This window comes from Aricia agestis, chromosome 6, assembly GCF_905147365.1.
Source record: "Aricia agestis chromosome 6, ilAriAges1.1, whole genome shotgun sequence".
NCBI classification, from domain to species: domain Eukaryota; kingdom Metazoa; phylum Arthropoda; class Insecta; order Lepidoptera; family Lycaenidae; genus Aricia; species Aricia agestis.
In genome coordinates, this window is record NC_056411.1 from 13,659,784 (window position 1) to 13,681,589 (window position 21,806).

Below are 21,806 nucleotides of genomic sequence, written 5' to 3' on the forward strand. Positions count from 1 at the left end.
AAATTATTATTAATTGATACTGACTAAAAATAAACAAAAAATAAATTTTATATTTTATATATAATAAGTAATTAAAATTGTTATTTTATATACTGTACTTAAAAAATTGCATTGCTAAAATTTGATGCGCGCGCATTTATTATTCCATGTTTCTAAACATGGCAGGTAGAAGTGGGTTTGATGATGGAAATCCGAGGTATTTATTATTTATATTTATAGATTTACTTTATATATTTCATCTAAATATTATAAACAATGTTTTATTAAAATCTATTATAATAAATAGCACGTAACTCGTCATAAAATCATGGTACATCATACCCTGGTAGTACGATTAGTTGTTGACTCAAAGCGGTATTTTTGCTGTTAAAGCAATTCTCATATAAATTGTAAATTGAAAGAAGTATTTATAGTTTATTTTTTATTTCCTGATTCACTTTAGCTAAGAAAATATAATCTCGAGTATTTTTATAGGTTAGGATGTCTAATCAATGTACACTTTAATTTCATAGGGACTTTGATGGTCCCAGAAGGACCGCAGGTGGTCGTCCTCTCCCTTCAGAGCCTCCCTACAAAGCATACGTTGGCAATTTACCTTCAGGAATGATTCAAGGAGATATAAACAGAATCTTCCCAGTAAGTCAATAATATAATACCTTTACTATACTTTGAATGTTTCTTGAAATAGTAAATCTTACCATTTTAATAATTAACAAGAAGAATAAAAGACGTAATTTGTACTTGCTATATATTATATTGATGTCATAATTAAGATTATCTAAACACTGCTGCACTGGGTAAGAATATTGTTGCATACTAACAATTTAACATTAACCAACTCTGGTTCCAGACTTACCAATGAATAATATATCTTACATAGGTAACATGCATTTTATTTCAGGGATTTGGTATCAAAAATGTACGACTTGTTATGGACAAAGAAACAGATAAATTCAAAGGATTTTGCTATGTTGAATTTGAGACTATTGAAGACTTGATTAGAGCTATAGATATGAATGGAATTTTAAATGTTAATGGTAGCTTTATCAAAATTGATGTTGCTGAAGAAAAAAGGAGCGACAGGTAATTTGACTAAATAAAATAAAAGGCACATTTGAAAAAAAATCATAATTCTAATAACATATTGCTAGTTCTAATAGCATAGTTGAAGCGTTAACATAATATTAACTATATTATGTTATCGCTTCATCTCCCAAGTGGTCTGACCAGGCCAACAATTGAATAGCAATTGTGTCTGGTTTTCCCCCGATCGAGGTATTAATCTGCTATGCAGCTTAGCATTATGTAATAAAGTATTGTTGAGCTGACATTTAGTATATATGTGTAGTGACTTATTGGTGTTATACAGAGGGGGTGGCTTTGACCGTGGACGGCGAGACGGCGGACGGGACGTTGGGCGCGGCGGCGGCGGCGGCGGTGGCGGCGGCGGCGGTGGTTTCAAGCGAGACGGTGGTCGTGGTACGTACGATCACTTCGAGGGAGACCGACGTGCTCCCCGTCCTACTGGAGGGTTTACACAGGGTAACATCACTAACATTAACTCGAATATGTCTGTTGATAACATAACAAAAAAAACTGCTATTTTTATAATTGTAAAAATTTCAAGTAATGATAATGATATAATACATAGTAATGTTTAATCCTGTTCAAAATGTATATATAAAATGATGGACATTGTATTTCATGCAATAAAAAAAAATACCCGAGTCCCGACAATTGCAATATAATAATTATGCATGTTATGTTATCAAGGGACATTCCCACAAAAAAACTTGTTAGAAAACAAAAAAAAATGAAAATAATTTCAGTAATATGTGTAACTATAGAAGTAAATAACTTCCTTAAGTTACTAGTGAGTTTAAATAGTTAGCTGGCTAAAGGATGTACAGAGTAATTGATTCCTAGGCAAATGGCGGACCTAAGTAATTTGGTCGCCTTAAGTCAAACCCATCCTACCAATCACAGCTAACATTGAATTGACATAAGCCGACCACTTGACATTGCTCTGTCAACTGCCTAAGAATCAATTTCCTCGATGGTACAAAAAGGTAATAAATAATGGTAAGCTGTGCAATCATGAAATATATTAAATATCATATTGATAAATAAAATTAATGCTTTTCTCGACAAGTACTTTTGTGTTAATGCATTAACATCTAACAGGCTTCATCTCATTAGTTGTACAGCACTAACTGAATTAACATAATATATTACAACTAGCTGTTGCCCGCGACTTCGTCGGCGTTACCATAGTAGTTCACATCCAAAGTATTTATTGTAGAAAAATATTCAATATACAGAATTGACTTTCCTACGATTATATTATATATGATGATTTCACGCAACCGTACATTTTGCAGCAAAAAATAGCCTATGTCCCTTCACGTGGTCTATTCTTCATGTTTGCCAAATAACATAAAAATTGCTCCAGTAGTTCATAATATAATAAGCAATTCCATATAATTTCCCCCGTTTTTTCCACATTTTCCTCTATTTCTTCGCTCCTTATAGTCTTAGCGTGATAAAATATAGCTTATAACCTTCTTCGATCAATGAGATATCTAACACTGAAAGAATTTTTAAATCAGACCAGTAGTTCCTGAGATTAGCGCATTCAAATAAGCCCTTTTAAATAATTTTCCCCCGTTTTTTCCACATTTTCCTCTATTTCTTCGCTCCTATTATACTTAGCGTGATAAAATATAGCCTATAGCCTTCCTTGATAAATGGGCTATCCAACAGTAAAAGAATTTTTCAAATCGGACCAGTGGTTCCTGAGATTAGCGCGTTCAAACAAACAAACAAACAAACTCTTCCCAATTATAATATTAGTATAGATAACTTGCTGTATATTTTATTATTTGCTTAACCTATATTGGAGTTAAGCATTGATTATTAGAATGTAGATCAACCAGATGGCTGATTAATAAAACACATTATTTGCAAAATTTAACTTAGTCTACTGCAACAGTAAAATTCAAAATTATATTTATTATTTGTAATCCAATTACAAATTCTAATCCTTTAATAATGTACGTCAGAATGGACTTTTGAAACCTCTAGATCCCAAAAAAACGGTATTTCTGAGCTTAAAATAAAACAATAATATATACTTGATACCCAGCTAATTCAGAAAACTAGAGATCGCCCAATGGTCGAAACTCGACCTTAGTTTCAACGACATTAGGACTACTACGTTTAATTTGTAAAAAAATATTGACTATCATATATTTTTTTCAACTCTCGTCTCTGGGATTCAGCTGATCTCAGACTGACCGTGTAAGCATTGTCTAATAGTATTTAAGATTCAATAATAAAAACTATAATCCATTTTGAATTTGTCAACTTGTTGTCAACAGACTTCAACCATAAATAAAAGAGTATAATTCGTATGTATAGGCTTATCACTCAAAAATCTGTAATTTATCATGTGTGTGTGTTGTGTGTGTAATGTTTTATTTGTTAAAAAAATGTATGATAAAAGCATAATTTCAAAATAATATTAGCTCGATGCACTCCTTCACCATATAAACTATAATTGTGCAAAATTTCATGCACCCACTTTTCCCGATTTTTCGTAAAAAGGGTTACAAAGTTTTTCGTTCGCGTATTAATATTATGATGGACACTTTACCATAGCTGGGCACCGTTAATCAAATAGTTGACTTCGTTAATCGTTAATCCGCTACAAAAAAGTTAGTTTCGTTAAACGTTAAAGCATTACATTTCGAAAGAATTAACGCAAGTTAACGTTAATCCGTTAATTTATGTAAAATTGCATTTTTATATCGTTGCGTTAGTAAACTTATTCAAAAACCTCTTGGTTTAGGTTCTGGAAGTTAACAGGTTAGAAACAAACAAAATATTCATATTTAATATTTGGGCATAAGCCATAAGGTGCATTACCCTTTCTGAAGTTGAAGTTCTCTTCTGTAAAGCGAGGCTCGTTTTGGTGTTAAAATGTCTTTACCCGTGGAAAAAAAAAATAATATGCATTATTAAATTGAGATAAAATGTGCAAGGTATATTTAAAGTGTATAAGCGTTCTCTGTGGAAAAACAAAGAGAAAAAAACAACTTTTGAGCGTGATTACTTTTAGAAAATTTAGTAATGGACATGTGTGACATAAATCAAAATATCTTAAACCTAAGCGATCATTGGCCTAAGCGATTAGGCCAGTATACTGGTAATAGTTTAGGAACACGCTGACATAATAAAAACTTGTCAAACTGACAACTGAAAGAGTTTTGGCGGCTGTGTTACTTTGAAACTTCTTCCACTTTTTATTGTTGGTGTGGTTTTTATTATTTTTTCCCAAATTGTGTTATTTGGGTTTTCGATATTCATTATTGGTAAAATATTGGCCATTAAATATCCGTTATCGTGCAAAAGTGCAGGTAAGATGTTGTCAAAACCAAAATTTATAATTCCTGTGACATTTGGTGTGAATATCGATAAATAGGGCTATTTCTTTCGTGAGTTCTTTTTCAAATTGAAATGTATCAAGTTTTACATTCTTTTGCCTACTTTTGTAGCAATTATTGATGGTATTGCCTGGTATTACCGATAGTTGTCTACCCATACGCCATCTAGTTACTAAAATGGAAACTGTTTGACGATCAAATTAAAAAATAAGAAAATGCCTCATAGAGAGTGAACCAGTGAACCTACGACTTGGCTACGACCTAGGACAGTGATAGTGCTTAGTGTATTGGACATAGTGCTTTGTGTAGACCTAGTGCTCATGAATAAAGTCTTCAAGAGAGTCAGCAGGTCTTTCTATCCAAATCCTTCGAACCCTAGCACGTAATAGTATTATCACTTAGTTTTGTTACAACCTGCGGGGCTAAAATGGTAACTTTTAGCAATTCCTAATTGAAACTGTATTGCCATTCTGAAAAACATAAAAACGAACTTGACCGGTTTTTTTTTTCTACATTTATTTATGATTTTATGAATGTTCCACGAAATATTTGATATAATTGTTATATTTTATGTATTAAACTTGAACTTGTTCCTTGTTGACTACGGAACCCTAAAAAGTAGGTAAGCACAAATCTTGCGAAAAAACTTTGGTGCTCGAAGTTGGGCTTTGAGTGAGATTTCGTGCGTCTACTAACATGAACGGAAGGTGTCGCATCGAACTGGCATCGTTGCATACCAAAAATTACCGTTAAAAATATGTTAATAACGTTATTTTCATACCTATAGGTATTTAAAAATTTTACCCACAGACTTGTATGAATATTAACGAAATGTGTCGCGTCGAACTGGCAACGTCGCATACCAGAAAATAACGATATTTTTACCGGTAATAATAACGGCATTTTTTATATTTAACTATATTTAAATGTTATGTTACCTACTAGATATCGTTAAAAATATAGTTAAGCTACCCTTATAAAAATAACGGTACGTAACGGTAATTTTTCTAGTAATCGATAACGTTATTAAGCCATGCTATATGCTGGCAACATTTTTTACTTCATGTTTGTATACAAACTTCAAAGTTTTGAAACCGACTTTGTAATTTTAAATTTCTTTAGTTATACAATTTCTTTAATGTATTACGACAGAAGAATAGTTCTAAGATCAAAGATGACGTTTATAGTAACATCACAGTAACATTTGATGATTCTGCTATTTTACAGAAAAGCAATTCGGATTTATTGGACCATTTTTACGACTTTTCATAGAAAAATGTCAAAAAAATTAATTGCTTAGTACGAATCATTAAATGAATTGCACGTTAAGAGAAGTTCAAAAATGAATCGTAAATGATTCATTGTATGATTTAACTAAACGACCATTTTAGCCCCGCTGTAGATATAGATACAAGTACAATTCATTTCATCATTTATTTTTATTTTTAGAGTCATTCGTACATTTTAGAATGACTTGACCAACATTTGCTACGCGCCGTCATTTAATGAGTTTTTTAACTAAGTACTTATTTATTTTTCTTTTGCAAATAATGAAAATCCATTTTTTCTTGAATTTCTTAAAGAGGGCCGTTTTGATTTTTTATATTATTTGTGTAAGTAAATAGTTAATCTATACAATATAATATTATAAAACAAAGTCGCCTTTTTTCCCTCATGTCCCTTTGTTCCCTTTAATCTTTAAAACTACGCAACAGATTTTGATGATTCTTTCAGTGTTAGATAGCCCATTTATCGAGGAAGGCTATAGGCTATATTTTATCACGTTAAGACTAATAGGAGCGAAGAAATAGAGGAAAATATGGAAAAAACGGGGAAAATCATTTGAAAGGGCTTACTTGAACGCGCTAATCTCAGGAACTACTGGTCCGATTTAAAAAATTCTTTCAGTGTTAGATAGCCCATTTATTGGGGAAGGCTATATTTAATCACGCTAAAACTAATAGGAGAATGTGGAAAAAACGGGGAAAATTATTTGAAAGGGCTTATCTCGCGAACCACTGGAGCAATTTTTATGTTATTTGGCACAGATAAGAAATAGACCACGTGAAGGATCATAGGCTATCGATTTTAATCATTTTTTCAGTGGCTATATATTTTATACCCGTGCGACGCCGGGCGGGTCGCCAGTATTCTATAAAACATTTCTGCAGCTCCACGTGTATGAGCCGGGCAGTAGATTAAAAGCTAGACTAAAAATTCTGCCGAAAGGTGGCGTCTGGCGTTTATGAATTATGACTGAACTATGGTCAAAATTCGCTAAATAGTGGAAATAATCGACATTATATTATGGGAACAATACCCTAGAATACCCTAGAGTAAACACAATACACAAGAACAAAAATTATAATTGCCTAACATTGCATCCGGCCCTTTGAAAACCACTGTCTAGTAAAATATAGTCTCAAGCCTGGCTATATTTTAGTTGGACGAGAGTTAAACCCAGTGTGAAAATATGTATGAAAAATTATTCATATATTTGACGCGGACGAAGTAGTGGGCAATAGCTATAGTGAGAAATATATATCCAACAGATTAATATACCCTTTCTATACCTGTTTGTTAAGGATAGCTCCATAAAGTAACGTTAATTACTATTGATTTTGTAAACATAAGGCGCAAAAACAAATATACTAAAATAATCGTAGCTCAGCTCCGATATTACTTCAATTTTATTGCCAATATATGTTTCTCTAATATAAGTGCTACAAAATAGTATTGGTTTAATCCCTGGCCGCTGGAAAAAAAATGACGCAAAGTTACTCAATGCCCTTCCGTTTTCAATTTTCCCGCTAAAACGCCAAAGTTCATCATGGCGTCGCTATGACGTCACGGTCCTCCAAACAACAAAAATCTTTGTATGGTCATGTGGGTCAAGTGTGCGCAGCGTCTAAGTGTGTGCATTGTAAATATCTCGAAAAATATATGCCGCTAAGGAACGGCAACCCACAGGACGCCCTGGGAAGCGCTCGTGTCCCAGCGGCTGCGCGCGCGCCATTTTGGATTGCTCAAATATTTACGATATTTTGTAATTTTTGATGCGTAATCTCTTGAAGTCATTTATCTCTTTTCTAAATAAGCTTTTACTATCGAGTGCAACATAATATCAAGTTTGTTATTTGCCAGTGTTTAGAATGATGTAGGAATTAACGATATTCGTAAAACCCTGTTCCTATGCTTTGGGTTAAGTGTGCGCAGAAGAAGAAGGGACAAGCCTTATGTGGCGAACAGTATTCTTAACCACCGACTGAAGATTGGATTGAATGAAGCCTTTGTGGAGTCTGGTGGCAAAAACAGTACACCAGCTCCGCACACGGCACTTTTTTTTTGTATTAAGTACCTACATGTATGACGAAGTAACTAAATATTTCTAAGTGAAAATTGTTCTCATAATATTTTGATTTAAGACGATTTTGTTGATTACTTTAAGTAACTATAAGTAGTTAAAAATAAAATTATAAACGAATATTCCTTATGTTCATGTTCTAAAAAATATATATTTTTTGTTGTTGCGTACACTTACCCAAAGGGCAAAGTGTTGCGTACACATACCCCGATACTGGGGTAAAAGTGTGCAAATGGAAGGGTTATTGTTTTCTACAGTTTCTTAAAATATTAAAGCTTTTTTATCGATTTGATTTCGATTCAACAGAGTCAATCTCTATTGACATAAGTTTCGTTTCATGCATATGACATTTTTCAAATTTTTTCGTAACAATAATTTTATACTCCTATTTCACAGTTAATATTTATAATTTTTAATAATAAGTTAGCATTTTGCATCTTTTCATTTTTATTCATTTACAATTAAAGAAAACATTTGTTTTTGTAGATGGAATATAATTTTATTTTATGAGTAAAAAAATACTTCTTACTTTAATGAATTCTCATACAACAAACACGATTTTTTCCCTCCTTTTTGCTCTATATCCATAATGGTAACAGAAAATTTTTTGAAATTTTCAGAAAATAATAGTATTTAACTTTAATAATTAATAATAAAAATTAAATAAACTTATTATAGTTAATGGAATCAGGCGATACTTTGCGGAAATCCATAGTTTAAATTTAGTTTGTTATTATTTTTAGCAATATTCCGCGAAAACAACTTCCACCTTTAAGTAAATGAGTGAGTGTACGCATAGGCATGCGTACAGCACCTCCCTCCTCCCACACTGCCTATGCGTACACTCGCATGCAAGAACTTGCAAACACCACCACCACACAAGCAATAATGTTGGCAAATCCGTGCAAGGCCCCTCACCACCATGCAGGTTGAAAACCTCGACGCGCGTTTCGCCCCAACACCGGAGCATCCTCAGGATGTGGACTCTACGAACAACGTCCGTTAAGTGCCGCCACCGGCCAAAACACCGCCTTTTATACACTATCGAGCCCCGCTACTATCCCCACTACCAAACTACTCTCACTAGTACCCCCGAACATATTAATAAGCGGTGTCGTAGTCAAGAAAGTTTGGTCATTCAACAATGCAAATCTGTTATTTTTCTTTTCTTTTATGATCTCTAATTGTTCCAACACGCTCAGCCGAAAGCCTTTATCGCATTTATGTAAAACTTTATAGGAATGGCCATCGGGCACAGTATGATTACTATCTAAAAGATGTTTAGCAAAATGTGACTTATCAGGATGACCATTTCTATAAGCCGCGATATGTTCTTTATACCGAGTCTCGAAGCTGCGTCCAGTTTGACTCACGTATACACTATCGCATTCAGGACAATCGATCTTATAGACACCGGATTGATATTTTTTATCAATCTGGTCTTTATTATGACACAAATGATGTTTTAAAGTATTATTTGTCCTGAATGCGACATGTATATTGTTGCTTTTCATTATTTTGCGTGATAGGATAAGCGTGCAGATACCTCTCCCATGTAGGATCAAACTGGACTTATATCTAACTATCTCTTTATCAATAGGATCTGCGTACAAAAACTTAACCAGTTCTTTCTTGTTTTTATTTTTCAAAATATTATTAATGATTTTTGGACTATATCCGTTGGATATCGCAATTTGGAAAATAATATTAAGCTCATTTTGATAATTATCTTTACTAAGAGGGATTGATAATAAGCTATGAACGTAACTATGAAAGGCCGCGAGTTTGTGTTGCCAAGGATGACATGACGATGCATGAATAGTAGTATTAGTATATGTCGGCTTGCGAAAGATTCCAAAACTGTGTTTATTATTAACTCTAGTAATAGATAAATCGAGAAAATGTAGGGTGTTATTATCTTCACATTCTAATTTGAATTTAATTTTAATATGATTTTTATTTAGTTCTTTTACAAATACATCCAGTTGTCTCTGTGTACCCGTCCAACAAAGAAAACAATCATCTACATATCTAAAGTAATATAAAATACTTTTATTAACGACGATATTTCTTTGTTCAAAATCGTCCATAAATATTTCGGCCATCAAAGGACTTAAAGGTGAACCCATAGCTAGACCGTCTTCTTGAACAAAGAATTCGCCGTTAAATCGAAAGTAATTTTGTTCCATGCATGTTTTAGTAAGAGTAAGCATGAAGGCTACATACATCAGCCTCGTAGCTAAGCCTAGTATGTTCCAACTCTTCACAGCAGCTTAATAATTGATCTTTAACTATTTGTTTATTTTTTTGATAAATTTTTAAGCTGCTTCATAATTTTTCGGTTTTTTGTAGCAATTCTTCAGTTTTTCTAATACATTTTTTAACTTTAACATATTTTATTATCTTCCTTTTACTGTTCATGGTGGGACAAGTCGTTATTGTGTCATCACCAGTCAAGTCAATGGTAGTTAAGTTATTTTTTGAAAGGTCCTTTACACTTCCCAGAAGTTCATCATATAAACTTTGTGTTTTTTCAAATTTTTTTGAATTAAGTTCACACTCTAGGGACTTAATATATTCCTGAGCATCCTGAAGCTTCTTTTTAATATTACAAGTGTCCTCTAGGCATTGTTCATATTCCACTCGGCAATTGTCAAAACTGTCCACAACAGACGTGTAGACGTGGGAGAGCCATGCTTCGGCACGAATGGGCCGGCTCGACCAGAGAAATACCACGTCCTCACAGAAAACCGGCGTGAAACAGCGCTTGCGCTGTGTTTCGCCGAGTGAGTGAGTTTACCGGAGGCCCAATGCCCTACCCTATTCCCTTCCCTACCCTCCCTTATTCCGTTCCCTTTCCATCCCTACCTTCCCCTATTACCCTATTCCCTCTTAAAAGGCCGGCAACGCACCTGCAGCTCTTCTGATGCTGCGAGTGTCCATGAGCGACGGAAGTTGCTTTCCATCAGTGACCCGTTTGCTCGTTTGCCCCCTTATCTCATAAAAAAAAAAAAAAAAAAACAACACTTTGTAGTTCAATGTTACGCTCACAGGTAAGTTCATATTGTTGACTTAATTTGTTAAGTTCCAATTTTAAATCAGCATTTTTTTTGCAAAATTAAAAGCATTTCCTGTTCATTCTCATCGCGTTCAGTAAGTAGCCGTTGACATTGCTCCTTTGAGTCCTTTAGCTCCTGGAGAGCAACTCGGAGTTGTTCTTTTGTCCGGCGGGCTACATTAGAACGTGTCATCATTTTGCTAATTTATTTGTTCCTGATATCTGAAACTGAAAACAGATATTATTTAACGGGGTGAAAATATAAAGTGTAAGCTCACCTTCTGCACAATTATAAGTTGTCAGCCCCAAATTTTGTTTCAGTTGTACAGTATGTACACAGGAAACGGTTGAAATTAATGTAGCAAAATGAAGAGATGAAAAGAAAGTAAAATGAGAGAAAAGGATCAGGAAAGACAGAATAGACAGATTAAAGTAGTGACTGAAATCTGTGTATACTGTACTGAAATATTATGTAAAACAAAATTATATTTTAATTGAACAAATTTGAGAATGACAGAGTATGTTAGTTATACTGTTTTAATATACTATATTGTAAGTGTTTCAGAGTATGTAAGTGTTATTTTTTTTTATCATTTACTTTGCATCCATCAGTTAAACCAAGAGAGTGACGATGAAAAGATTGGTAATTTGTTTTAGTTAATAAATGTACTCACATAGACTTATATACGAAATTTGTTGTGAGAGCAGTAAAATTATGATAGTAGCTAACACGGATTATGGTATATGAGTCGGCTAGAGTATGTCCATCATCTTTTTAGCTTCCACAAACGTTAAGCTAAGAGAGAACTTACAAAGCCAATGTAAACCTTGTTTGTAAGTGACTCAGGATAAGTTTTGTGAAGTGTTAGGTGTCAATATCATATAATATTGAGCAGAAAGTGTATTAGTATGTGAATAAAACACTATACTCCCCGGATTTTTGCAGAATATCAGGAACAAAATTCATCCACTTTGATTTCGTAAAGTTCGTTAGCTTGCCGTCAGCTGTCACTTTAGAACTCCTTGGAAGTCCACATTAAAGTTCATTATCTAATAAAATTATTATTTTTTCTTGAAGTTTACACACTAAGCATTAGTTTTCCAAACAATTTTAACACGAATTACTAATTTAAATAATTTTATTACAATTTTATAATCGGGAGATACAATTTGGCGTATTGTCCAAGTTATTTATAAACGTGTATAAAAAATCGAAAGAATCAAAAGATATTACTTAAAATGGTACCACCTCTTATAGAAACCCGTTTGAGTAAGCGCTAGCACGATGTAGGCGACTTTTAGCGCCATCTGTTATGAATTTTTGGAACTAACTTAAATTGAACAAATTTACGCATACACACTCCCTTTTTCCAGTTAAAAAGTAGCCTATGTCCTTTCTCAGGCTTTAGACTATCTGTGTACAAAATTTCATTACAATCGGTTCAGTAGTTTTGGCGTGAAAGCGAGACAGACAGACAGAGATACTTTCATATTTATAATATTAGTATAGATTGTGTATTTGTCACAAGCAACTCATTTTGTTTTGTACCTCCTTAATTTTGTTTGTTGACGTAACGCGCCGTGTGGACTGGCTCTTAATTGTACTAGGCATATTAAGGGAAATAGGATCATGGAAGATCTAAGAAAACTTTTCTATTAAAAAAACCATGGTTCGGTTGACCTTATTCATGGGAACAATTCAGCTCCTCCCTTAAAATGATGAAAAAATATTTTTTATTATTTTTATATAATAATATGTATATGTGATGTTTTTCAGATCGCGAGCGAGGGGCCGGCGGGGCCGGTGGGGCCGGCGGAGGCGGCGGTGGCGGCGGTGGCGGTGGTGAACGGTGGAGTGAACGTGGCGGCGACCGGTGGAGCGAGGGCGGCCGCGGTGGCCGCGGAGGCTCCGAGGAGCCGCGCCCTCCTGGCGACTGGGGACGCATGGGCCGCTCGGGCTCCGGGGCTCCGCCTTCCCAGAGACCTGCGCCACGACGCTTCGACGATATGCCCCCAGCACGACCCGCAACAGGTTAGTAATAGAATCCAGAAGTTGTGGAGCAAATAGCGCTCCATTCATAGTCGCGGCGGCCATCAAGAGCTTGGTGTGGCCGCTGGCCGCCAGCGGCCAGGTGCGCGTGGTCTATGGCGGTTTCATACTAACGAATCTATCTCGATGGCCGCCGCGAACTGGCCGCTGCGGCCTAGCCGCTAGTGCGCTAGTGCTCGTAATGTTAAAGACATTAATATATCGCCGTTGCGCTTGCCAAAACCTCTATGTGTATGTCGTCAACTCGTCAGTCGTCACAGGGGTAGACAATAATCTATTTTATTGAATGATTGATTGACTTATCAATAAATTAAAAAGTCTCAGTTCATATTATATTATAGATTTGCCACCATACTGCATTTTTAATTTATTAAAAAACTCAACCACAACAGCATTTGTCAGCAATAGCAAAGTTGAAACAAGGATTATTTTTTTTAATTGTATGTTACAGAAACTCCTGGCAGGCCAAAATTAAAATTAGAGCCAAGAACAGTGAAGGAGCCAGTGAACTCCCTTGCGTCGACGAGCCAGGCGTCTTCAATATTCGGAGGCGCAAGGCCGCGCGAGGAAAGACTCAAGGAGCTCGCTGGGGAATGAATTTCAAATCTCACCCCGCAACAATACTTTTACCGACTATTCCCTCTCCCTGTGTGTAAATGTATCGTCCCGATACCAGTACCTTATGTATTTTCGATATTAATCAAAATGGTGAATTATGCGGTAAATCATTTAAATGCTTTTTGTTAGGTTGTGAGGTTGTTAATCATTTTATAATATTTTATTATTGCATTATTGAAATATGTATGATCTTTTGGCCGATTTTGCCGACACCTAACTTTTAACTTGTTAAAAGTAAAGCATTTAAGGTATTATTATAAATCGCTTGCATTATAATATATGTCAGCTTGTTTGTTTGTTGAGCTTATGTAATTATTTAAAGCTTTTTCCATTATTTTGTCAAATTATAGAATATTTGCATAATATTATCATAAAATGGGTTATTTTTTATTTATGTCAATTTATAAACTAATATTCACAAAGTAATTTAAGGTGATGATAATATTGATATGATTATATATTATCATTGTAAATTAATCCAGTGATTTAAGTCTATTTCTATTTCATTAGATATTGTGTAATATTGTAAGTTCCATGGCAAAAAAATCGCAAAATTGTAACAAATCATAGAAAAAATTAATAAAAAGTGAACTCTTCGTAGTTATTTATTATTTGTAAACCTTTTCTACTTAAGTATATAAATTTGATGTTATTTTAAAGTTTTATTATCAGCTGTACTTCACAGCCACAATCTACTACATAAGTGCTTGCGAACTTCCGATTTCAATATAATACTGTAGGTAATCATCTAGAAAAATGAAAATTTTGGAGGTAGGTAGTAGGTACACCAGAAATGATAGGTCTACCAGAATCTAATGGCAAAAAGTGAGAAACTAAATTGACTAGCAATACCGGGGTAATTTTAATAAAACATTTTGATCCTTTTTTTTTTCTTATAGCGGCTGATTATGTGTGTTAAGCATGCAAATATAAAAATTTATCCAATGATCAAGGATATTTTTCGAAAATATGCTGTCAAAAATTACCATCAGATCCTGGTAGACATATAATCAGCATGTACAGGGGTGCTCTATTCCACAGACTACTATAAAATTAATGCCCAAATGGTTCTGCTTGGAAAAGTCGAAAGCAGAAATTTTGACTTCGGTACTTTGTTAGACTAGTGGAGGAAATAAACATACTAAAAGTCCTGACCCCTCCGGGCTCCGAGGTGAGCCCGAGGGAGGGGCTCGAATCGATCGAACGCCAAATATAGTAAACTAGCTGTCCCGGCAAACGTTGTTTTGCCCATATTATTTTATTGAAGTGACTAGGTATAATAATATGTAATATTTTAACTCTGAAAAGAACTAATACATCTAAACTTCCCTCTTGCACGCGACTCCCGCCTTGATAACGTCCACCTCGCAACGGGCCGTGCAGTAGAAATCGTAATACATATTTTAATTTCGCCATAACTTCAAAACCAAAGGTCCAATTTTAGTCATTCAAAGACCAAAATATATTATCTACATTTAAAACTGTACTTAGTAATTAAATAATTTATTTTGATAAGGATTAATAGCATGAGCTAGGGGGATATTAGATTCGCCTATGCAAGCCCCAAAAGGGCCTCTGTTTGGTGACAGAAGCATAGCGACAGTGCTTCAAAGAGGACGGGCCCGCCATTGATACGCGGGCGCAATGACATTCTATGTTACTAACGTAACTAGATTGGAAGTTTACGGTAGCAACGCGTTGCCACTTCGAAGATGCCTGCAGGCATATCTCACATACATAATGACATAACGAATATATGACTTGAAATTGTCTTTTGAACAAAAAAGTGGTTACGCATTTCTGAGAATCTTTTGTAAGACATTGCTACTCTAGTACCTATTTTAGAAACTCATTGCGCGGGCGGTCTATTGTCGAGCCACGGAGTAGAGCTCACGCGTTCTCGCGACTCGGCAACGGGAAGACGAAGAGTACCGACGGGTTTTAGTGGGTAGGGCTGCGGTCACTTACCATCCTTACGGCCGCAGCGAGCCCCACATACTCGTGGGGGAGTCCGGGAGAGGATTTCCCGTCGAAAAAAAAAAAAGGGGGATATTAGATTATCATATTATATATTGGATCCGAGATCATTGAGTCAATGATATTGGATAATGTAATATAGACATAATATGATTCATTTCTTCCTTGATCATAGATTTTTGACATTTGCTGAGAGATTGGATCACTGATCTCCAGTACTTGTATAATGGAGGTCAGTGGATTGGATCCAATACGGTCATAGAAATAGGTGTTGCCAGTTATTTAATATAAAAAAGAGTTTTTAATTTCTTGTTCGTTAATATGTTTCAAATAATGTAATGTAATTATTTTTCTAATCATATACTTGGATAATCTTGCTGAAATAACAAAAAACAAGCCATATTAAAAATGATGATGTCTTACCCCCCTAAAGACGGGCTCATTTGATGGTTTCAAGTATAACAATGCTTACACTAACATCTTGTATAAAAACGCCAATCGTAAAAAATTGGGATTCTTCGAGTGAACCAATGATTGACGATCTCTGACTAGTAACTTTTAATTGATATCTCGTTGGCGTATGCTAGGTAGGCAAGGAAGAAATGAATCATATGTCTATATTACATTATCCAATATCATTGACTCAATGATCTCGGATCCAATATATATGATAATCTAATATCCCCCTATGACCAAGTTTTATTTTCCATATTTTTCCTATTCTAATTTTAAATACTTATTACTTATCACGTCTTATTGCAAATTAATGACAATACTACAAAATATTTTCAGTTTTTTTAGTGAGTACTTATACGTAAACTAAATATATTCGGAATATAATAAACCTCTAAGTATATCTGGCATTTATCGATTACACTAAAGCCTTCTATAATATTAAACACACATCAATATTTCAAGCCCTCCACAACTAAAACATGGATACAACTTAAGTAGGTAAGTATATAAATCTTTTAAAAATCATTTAGGTACTGCAATAGTTCCGCTAATATAAAATTGAATAACACTGGACCAATATGGTTAAGCAAGGGGACCCGCTCTCTCCCAAACTTTTTACGAGTGTACTAGAAGAAGTATTCCAAAAGTTAGCAGTACCATGGGAGGCAAAAGGTATTGTGATCGACGACAGAAGGCTGACAAACCTTCGGTTTGCCGACGACATCATCCTATTCGCACCTACAGCATCAGAATTGCAAAGCATGCTTGAAGACCTAAGGGCATTTTCAAAAAAACGTGTACCCTTGCAAAAATATGTCTATATTTTTTAAGGTCATTTATTTACCTTTATTTGAATGTCATATACAAGGAAAAATATTGAACTAATGGAATAAGTTAAAAAGAACGCTGAAAACGTTATATTATTCTAATATTATTGAAACAAAATCGAATTTTCGACGAAACAGATTCCGTTGTGCGACTAAATGTAAAATATAATTTAATACAAAAAATACAGCTATAAATGGATTTCTTCGTTAATTTAATCTAGTGAAATGCATATTTAATTGTTTATTAAAAAAAAATTAGATAATTTCAAGGATCAACAAGAGTAGCAATTATTTTTAATCCATAGTGTGACTATGTCACCTACCCACTAGGTTATTTTTCATTTTTTTACATGAGTAAGTAATATTTAACATATTTAAATAAGTTTTTATAACACAAAAACCTTTTATTTAAACATTTTTATTGTTGCACTACTAATAAAAGTAAAAAATTCTTTGATTTCATAGATTTAACTTCATTAATTAGAGGGACGAACATCTCATAATCATAAAGATGTGTTCACATGTCTACGAATTCCTAAGTTATTAATGACATCGGATTATATGCACGATCAAAGTGCCGAAATATCCATGCAAATATGCACGAAAAATGGTCGAAATATGCACAATCAAAAGTCACTTAATATTAAAATTTATTATTTTTTTGAAGACTTTTCCGGTAGTGACATTAATAAAAGCGCCAATTTTTATAATTTCATAAAATCCAGGATTTTTAATTTCTTGAAATAAAGACTTTTTATTTATTTATTATACGCCAATAATAATTTTCTACCAACATTTTCCGATTGCAATCTTAATGCCCATGGAAGGTAAACTACCGAAATATGCACTATCAACGAAAAATAGCCAAAATATGCACTATGGCCTAAAAAGTGACATTATATGCATTTGCATATGCAAGTATGCAAATGCATATAATCTGATGTCTAGTTATTATAAATCTGCAAATATCAACGACACAAAATGATTTTCAACTTTACTGATAGAAAAGTAGTGGAAATAAAATCAAAATTATTAAAAAAAATAAAACTTTTAGGTACTTAAATTTTAAATAGTATATTTGTTATTGTTAAGTAAAGTCGACGCCTTTATAATTTGGCTGTAGCGATATCGATTTTTCTCAGCAATGACTAAAGCTAAGAAACTAAAGTTCATTGTCAGTATTTAATCAATCAATCAAAAGTCACTTAGTATTAAAATTTATTATTTTTTTTAAGACTTTTCCGGTAGTGACATTAATAAAAGCACCAATTTTTATAATTTCATAAAATCAAAATTTTAATTTCTTGAAATAAAGCCTTTTTAGTTTTTATTTATTTATTATACGTCAATAATAATTGTCTACCAACATTTTCCGATTGCCATCTTAATGCCCATGGAAGTTAAACTACCGAAATATGCAAAATTGCCAAAATATGCACTATCGCCTAAAAAGTGACATTATAATATGCATTTGCATATGCAAGTATGCAAATGCATATAATCCGATGTCTAGTTATTATAAATCTAAAAATATCAATGACACAAAATGATTTTCAACTTTACTGATAGAAAAGTAGTGGAAATAAAATCAAAATTATTTAAAAAATAAAACTTTTAGGTACTTAAATTTTAAATATTTGTTATTGTTAAGTAAAGGCGACGCCTTGATAATTTGGCTGTAGCGATATCGATTTTTTTAATGACTAAAGCTAATTGTCAGTATTTATCATGTCTTTGTCTTTGATTTACCCATAGCATAACACGATTGGTCAACTTTTATAACACAGAATAATCAATCAAATAGACCTGTGTAAAAAAAAAGGATTCCTATTTTTCCAACAGAGGAGAGTGATTTAAGCTTCCAAAAATGAACATGGATTGGTTCAAGCATACACTTTAATTTGCCCATAGCTTATATGAAATGTATTTATGGTTTTTAAATTACGCGACAAAACTATTTTGTCGCTTACGCCCTTTCCATTTTTTTGCTGTTCCATTGCTTGTTTTCTGTGAGAGGCCGGGCCGGCCTTTCATAGAAAACTAGCAATCTAAAACATATCCAAAACGGTTTTTTACTTTAACGCGGCGTCACCTTAACACATAAGTATTAAAAAATATTTTTGTACGTTAATCGTACCAGTTTAAAAATCTCCAATTTTCTTAATAAAATCTGTGAATAAAAAAATAATTTATTTGAAATGTGAACTAAGCCTTATGCTTTCCGCCTGTTGCGACTTGTCCGTTCCATTATATGTGACCATACGAAAAGTCACAAGTCGGAAGTCACGTAATATTACTTTCTTTTACTTTTAAAGTGTTTGTAAATAACCGATAATAGTTATCAAAATTTCATTTTTTATACTAAATACTAAGCTAATTTTGCAACGTGTCAACAGTAAAAACAGTTGGAGAAAGTATAATAATGCTTACAAAATATGGTCACTTACCTGAACAAATAAACCGTTCCTGAAGAACCATCCAACCTGCGTCCGCGTCTTGTAGCAGATTTTTAACTACTAAATTCAAATTGAAGTTTCTCGATGTACAATGAAATATAGTGCTATCATTTAGTGCTGAAAATATTTTTGTAGTATGTTTATAAAACTAAAAAAAACGGTCACTAAACCGAACATTCCGGTCGGGTTGTTTTTTCATGATTATAATTTTAATTAATTTGTAGTTAAATTATGTTAGATTTTTCAATAACAAGACATTCAATTGATACATTAAGTATTTAGGAATCTAACATATGTTTTTTAAGTAACTTACTTTAAGAAAAAAAATAGTTATTAAAGATTTTGTTACAACTTCTGGGAAGGGGACAGGTGAATTTAATAGGTTTCGGTACTTAAAAACCCTTATAAATCTCATACTAAATAAAATTTTATACAAATGTGAATGTATTTTAATAAAAGAAAACTTGTTTTTGCTCCTACATTAAAATTACAAAATGTTAGTATGTAATTTTTTACAAATAATCTGTAGCGAAGTCAAGGGACAAGGTAAAAACCAGGGGTACACATTTTTTTGAAAATGCCCCTAAGCACTACAAGCCTCGAGGTAAGATTAGCGATTAATCGGTCCAAAACTAAATTAATGACCAATAGCAAAAAGCGTAAGGTTGAGGTAGACGGGCAAGAAATCTTCAATGCTTAGACCTGGTCATTGACCAAGGGCGTCGCCAGCCGATGGCGCAGGGGGGGCAAGTTGACTTTACCTACTACAGTCTACAATTCATACTTTACTCACTCTCTATAAATGAGAAAAGTAGGTATGAATTGTAGGTAAAGTCGACAGCACATGAAACTTTTCACTTGTACTACGAGCCTTACATCTATTACCAGATTTTAATATTATAGTGGTCGTTGCTTTTGCATTATATTTGGCAACGTTTTTTAGAATCTCTAGGGGGGGGCAGCTGCCCCTCCCTGCCCCCCCCTGGCGACGCCCTTGTCATTGACTGAGTCGCAACGGTCCCAGCTCGGGGTTTGTCAAAGAGTGATGGAGCACAGCATATTAGGGGTCAGACTAGCGGACCGAATAAGAAATAGTACACTGCACTCCAAAACTGGTATTGCAGATATCGGCATAAAAGCTGCCAAGCTAAAATGGGACTGGGCGGGTCACACAAGTCGCATGCACCCTGACCGCTGGGCAAAGATCACCACAGAATCAAACCAGAGGATGGACAACGCCGCCGTGGCCGGCCTCGAAAAAGATGGCGCGATGAGCTAGACAAATATGAGCCAGGTTGACCTGCCTTTTGCCTGACCTTGAAAGACGGCTGCGTTGGATCGAGAGAACTGGAGGACTTTGGGGGAGGCCTTTGCCCAGTAGTGGGACAGCATAGGCTCTTAAAAAAAACTAAGAGTTGTAACTTGATTACGATTTAAATCTATGAATAATAGTATTTAAAGTAATAGTATAATGAAATGTTTAATAAAATACTATATACATACTTAGTTTATATCTCTAGGACAATAATATTTCAACAGATATTTTCAACATGCTATATTTTTAATGACTATATTTCAAGGTCATCATCAGGGTCTTCTTCGTCCCAATCGTCGACTGCGTCTGGTTCATAATAAACTTTACCTTGGCCCTCGTTTATTTTACTCATATAAGGTAACTTTAATTTGTTTTTCTCCAATTGCTGAATTTGATCAGTTTCTATTTTAAATGTGGATAGACTGCTAGGCAATACTTTTTCGGGTTCTTCTGTTTTCTTGCTTATCTGAGGAACTGGTACTAATTTCAAGGTTCTTGTTGTACTATCATATGAGACTGTTTCCTGACTTTTGATTATCTTGCCTCCTTTTTTGATTTGAATGTCAACTTTACATGGATCTCTATTATCATAAGATATAATTGCATTTGCTATGTGATTAAGATGGATTTGTAATTTTGATGTAACCAAGAGACAATCTTTGTGTAATATCAAAATAGTTTTACTAGATGAATCGGTTTGGAGCTTCTTTAGGTACTGTAAACATTTATGCCACCCCATATCCAGTGCCATTTGATTGACAGAATCTATAAAATATAAGGAACCTTCACTTCTCACATCAGAAGAGTTTATTGGTATTTTTTCTGAATATATAATTTGGGATTTTCCACTTACTTCTTGAAAAACTTTCTTCCAAGTTGCTGTAGACTGTTCATAACATATTATGTTTATGAAATTACTTTTAGTTTTTTTAATCATATCAATAACAAGCGGAATTGCATTTTTATTATAGTCATCCTCAACTAAAACGGTTGAAACTGCATTTAGTTTAAAAAGAGTCATTTTAACGTTGTGTAAATTTAGTAAAGGTTCATAAAATATAACATTTAACAATGAATAAGAGATTAGTAAATTCAAACAAATACCGGAATAAACTTTGTTTTTACTTTTTGAGGTTATATCTTCTTCTTCTTCTTTATTTATGGCGGCCTCAGTGAGTTGCCAATGTCAGAGTGGCTGAGTTGACTTTGCTCTATTATTGTAGGTCTGGTGAAACAACAA

The 21,806-nt window shown here is 33.9% G+C and overlaps 2 protein-coding genes across 3 annotated transcripts; one reads left to right on the forward strand and one right to left on the reverse strand.

The window, feature by feature from the left end:
- The first annotated feature begins 90 nt into the window (after window positions 1-90).
- On the forward strand, window positions 91-14,131 carry LOC121727742 (eukaryotic translation initiation factor 4H-like). Of its 2 annotated transcripts, none has more exons than XM_042115723.1 (6): window positions 91-196; window positions 513-636; window positions 902-1,083; window positions 1,370-1,542; window positions 12,645-12,899; window positions 13,369-14,131. In XM_042115723.1, exons 1-6 carry the CDS (start codon window positions 147-149, stop codon window positions 13,512-13,514), a joined length of 930 nt encoding a protein of 309 aa, XP_041971657.1. In that variant the 5' UTR covers window positions 91-146; the 3' UTR covers window positions 13,515-14,131. The 2 variants fall into 2 exon arrangements, with proteins under 2 accessions (XP_041971657.1, XP_041971659.1); XM_042115725.1 differs by having other exon boundaries at window positions 1,370-1,479.
- A 6,662-nt stretch (window positions 14,132-20,793) lies between these two features.
- Window positions 20,794-21,806, reverse strand: LOC121727745 (elongator complex protein 5). Its single transcript, XM_042115728.1, has one exon. It carries the CDS (start codon window positions 21,585-21,587, stop codon window positions 20,820-20,822), a length of 768 nt encoding a protein of 255 aa, XP_041971662.1. The 5' UTR covers window positions 21,588-21,806; the 3' UTR covers window positions 20,794-20,819.

Bases quoted from the DNA above. Each gene is read 5' to 3' on its own strand.
- LOC121727742 (XM_042115723.1), top strand. From the start codon at position 147: ATGTTTCTAAACATGGCAGGTAGAAGTGGGTTTGATGATGGAAATCCG. The intron at 197-512 runs GTATTTATTATT...TTAATTTCATAG, and splicing joins TTTGATGATGGAAATCCGAG to GGACTTTGATGGTCCCAGAA. The intron at 1,084-1,369 runs GTAATTTGACTA...GGTGTTATACAG, and splicing joins GAAGAAAAAAGGAGCGACAG to AGGGGGTGGCTTTGACCGTG.
- LOC121727745 (XM_042115728.1), bottom strand. From the start codon at position 21,587: ATGACTCTTTTTAAACTAAATGCAGTTTCAACCGTTTTAGTTGAGGAT.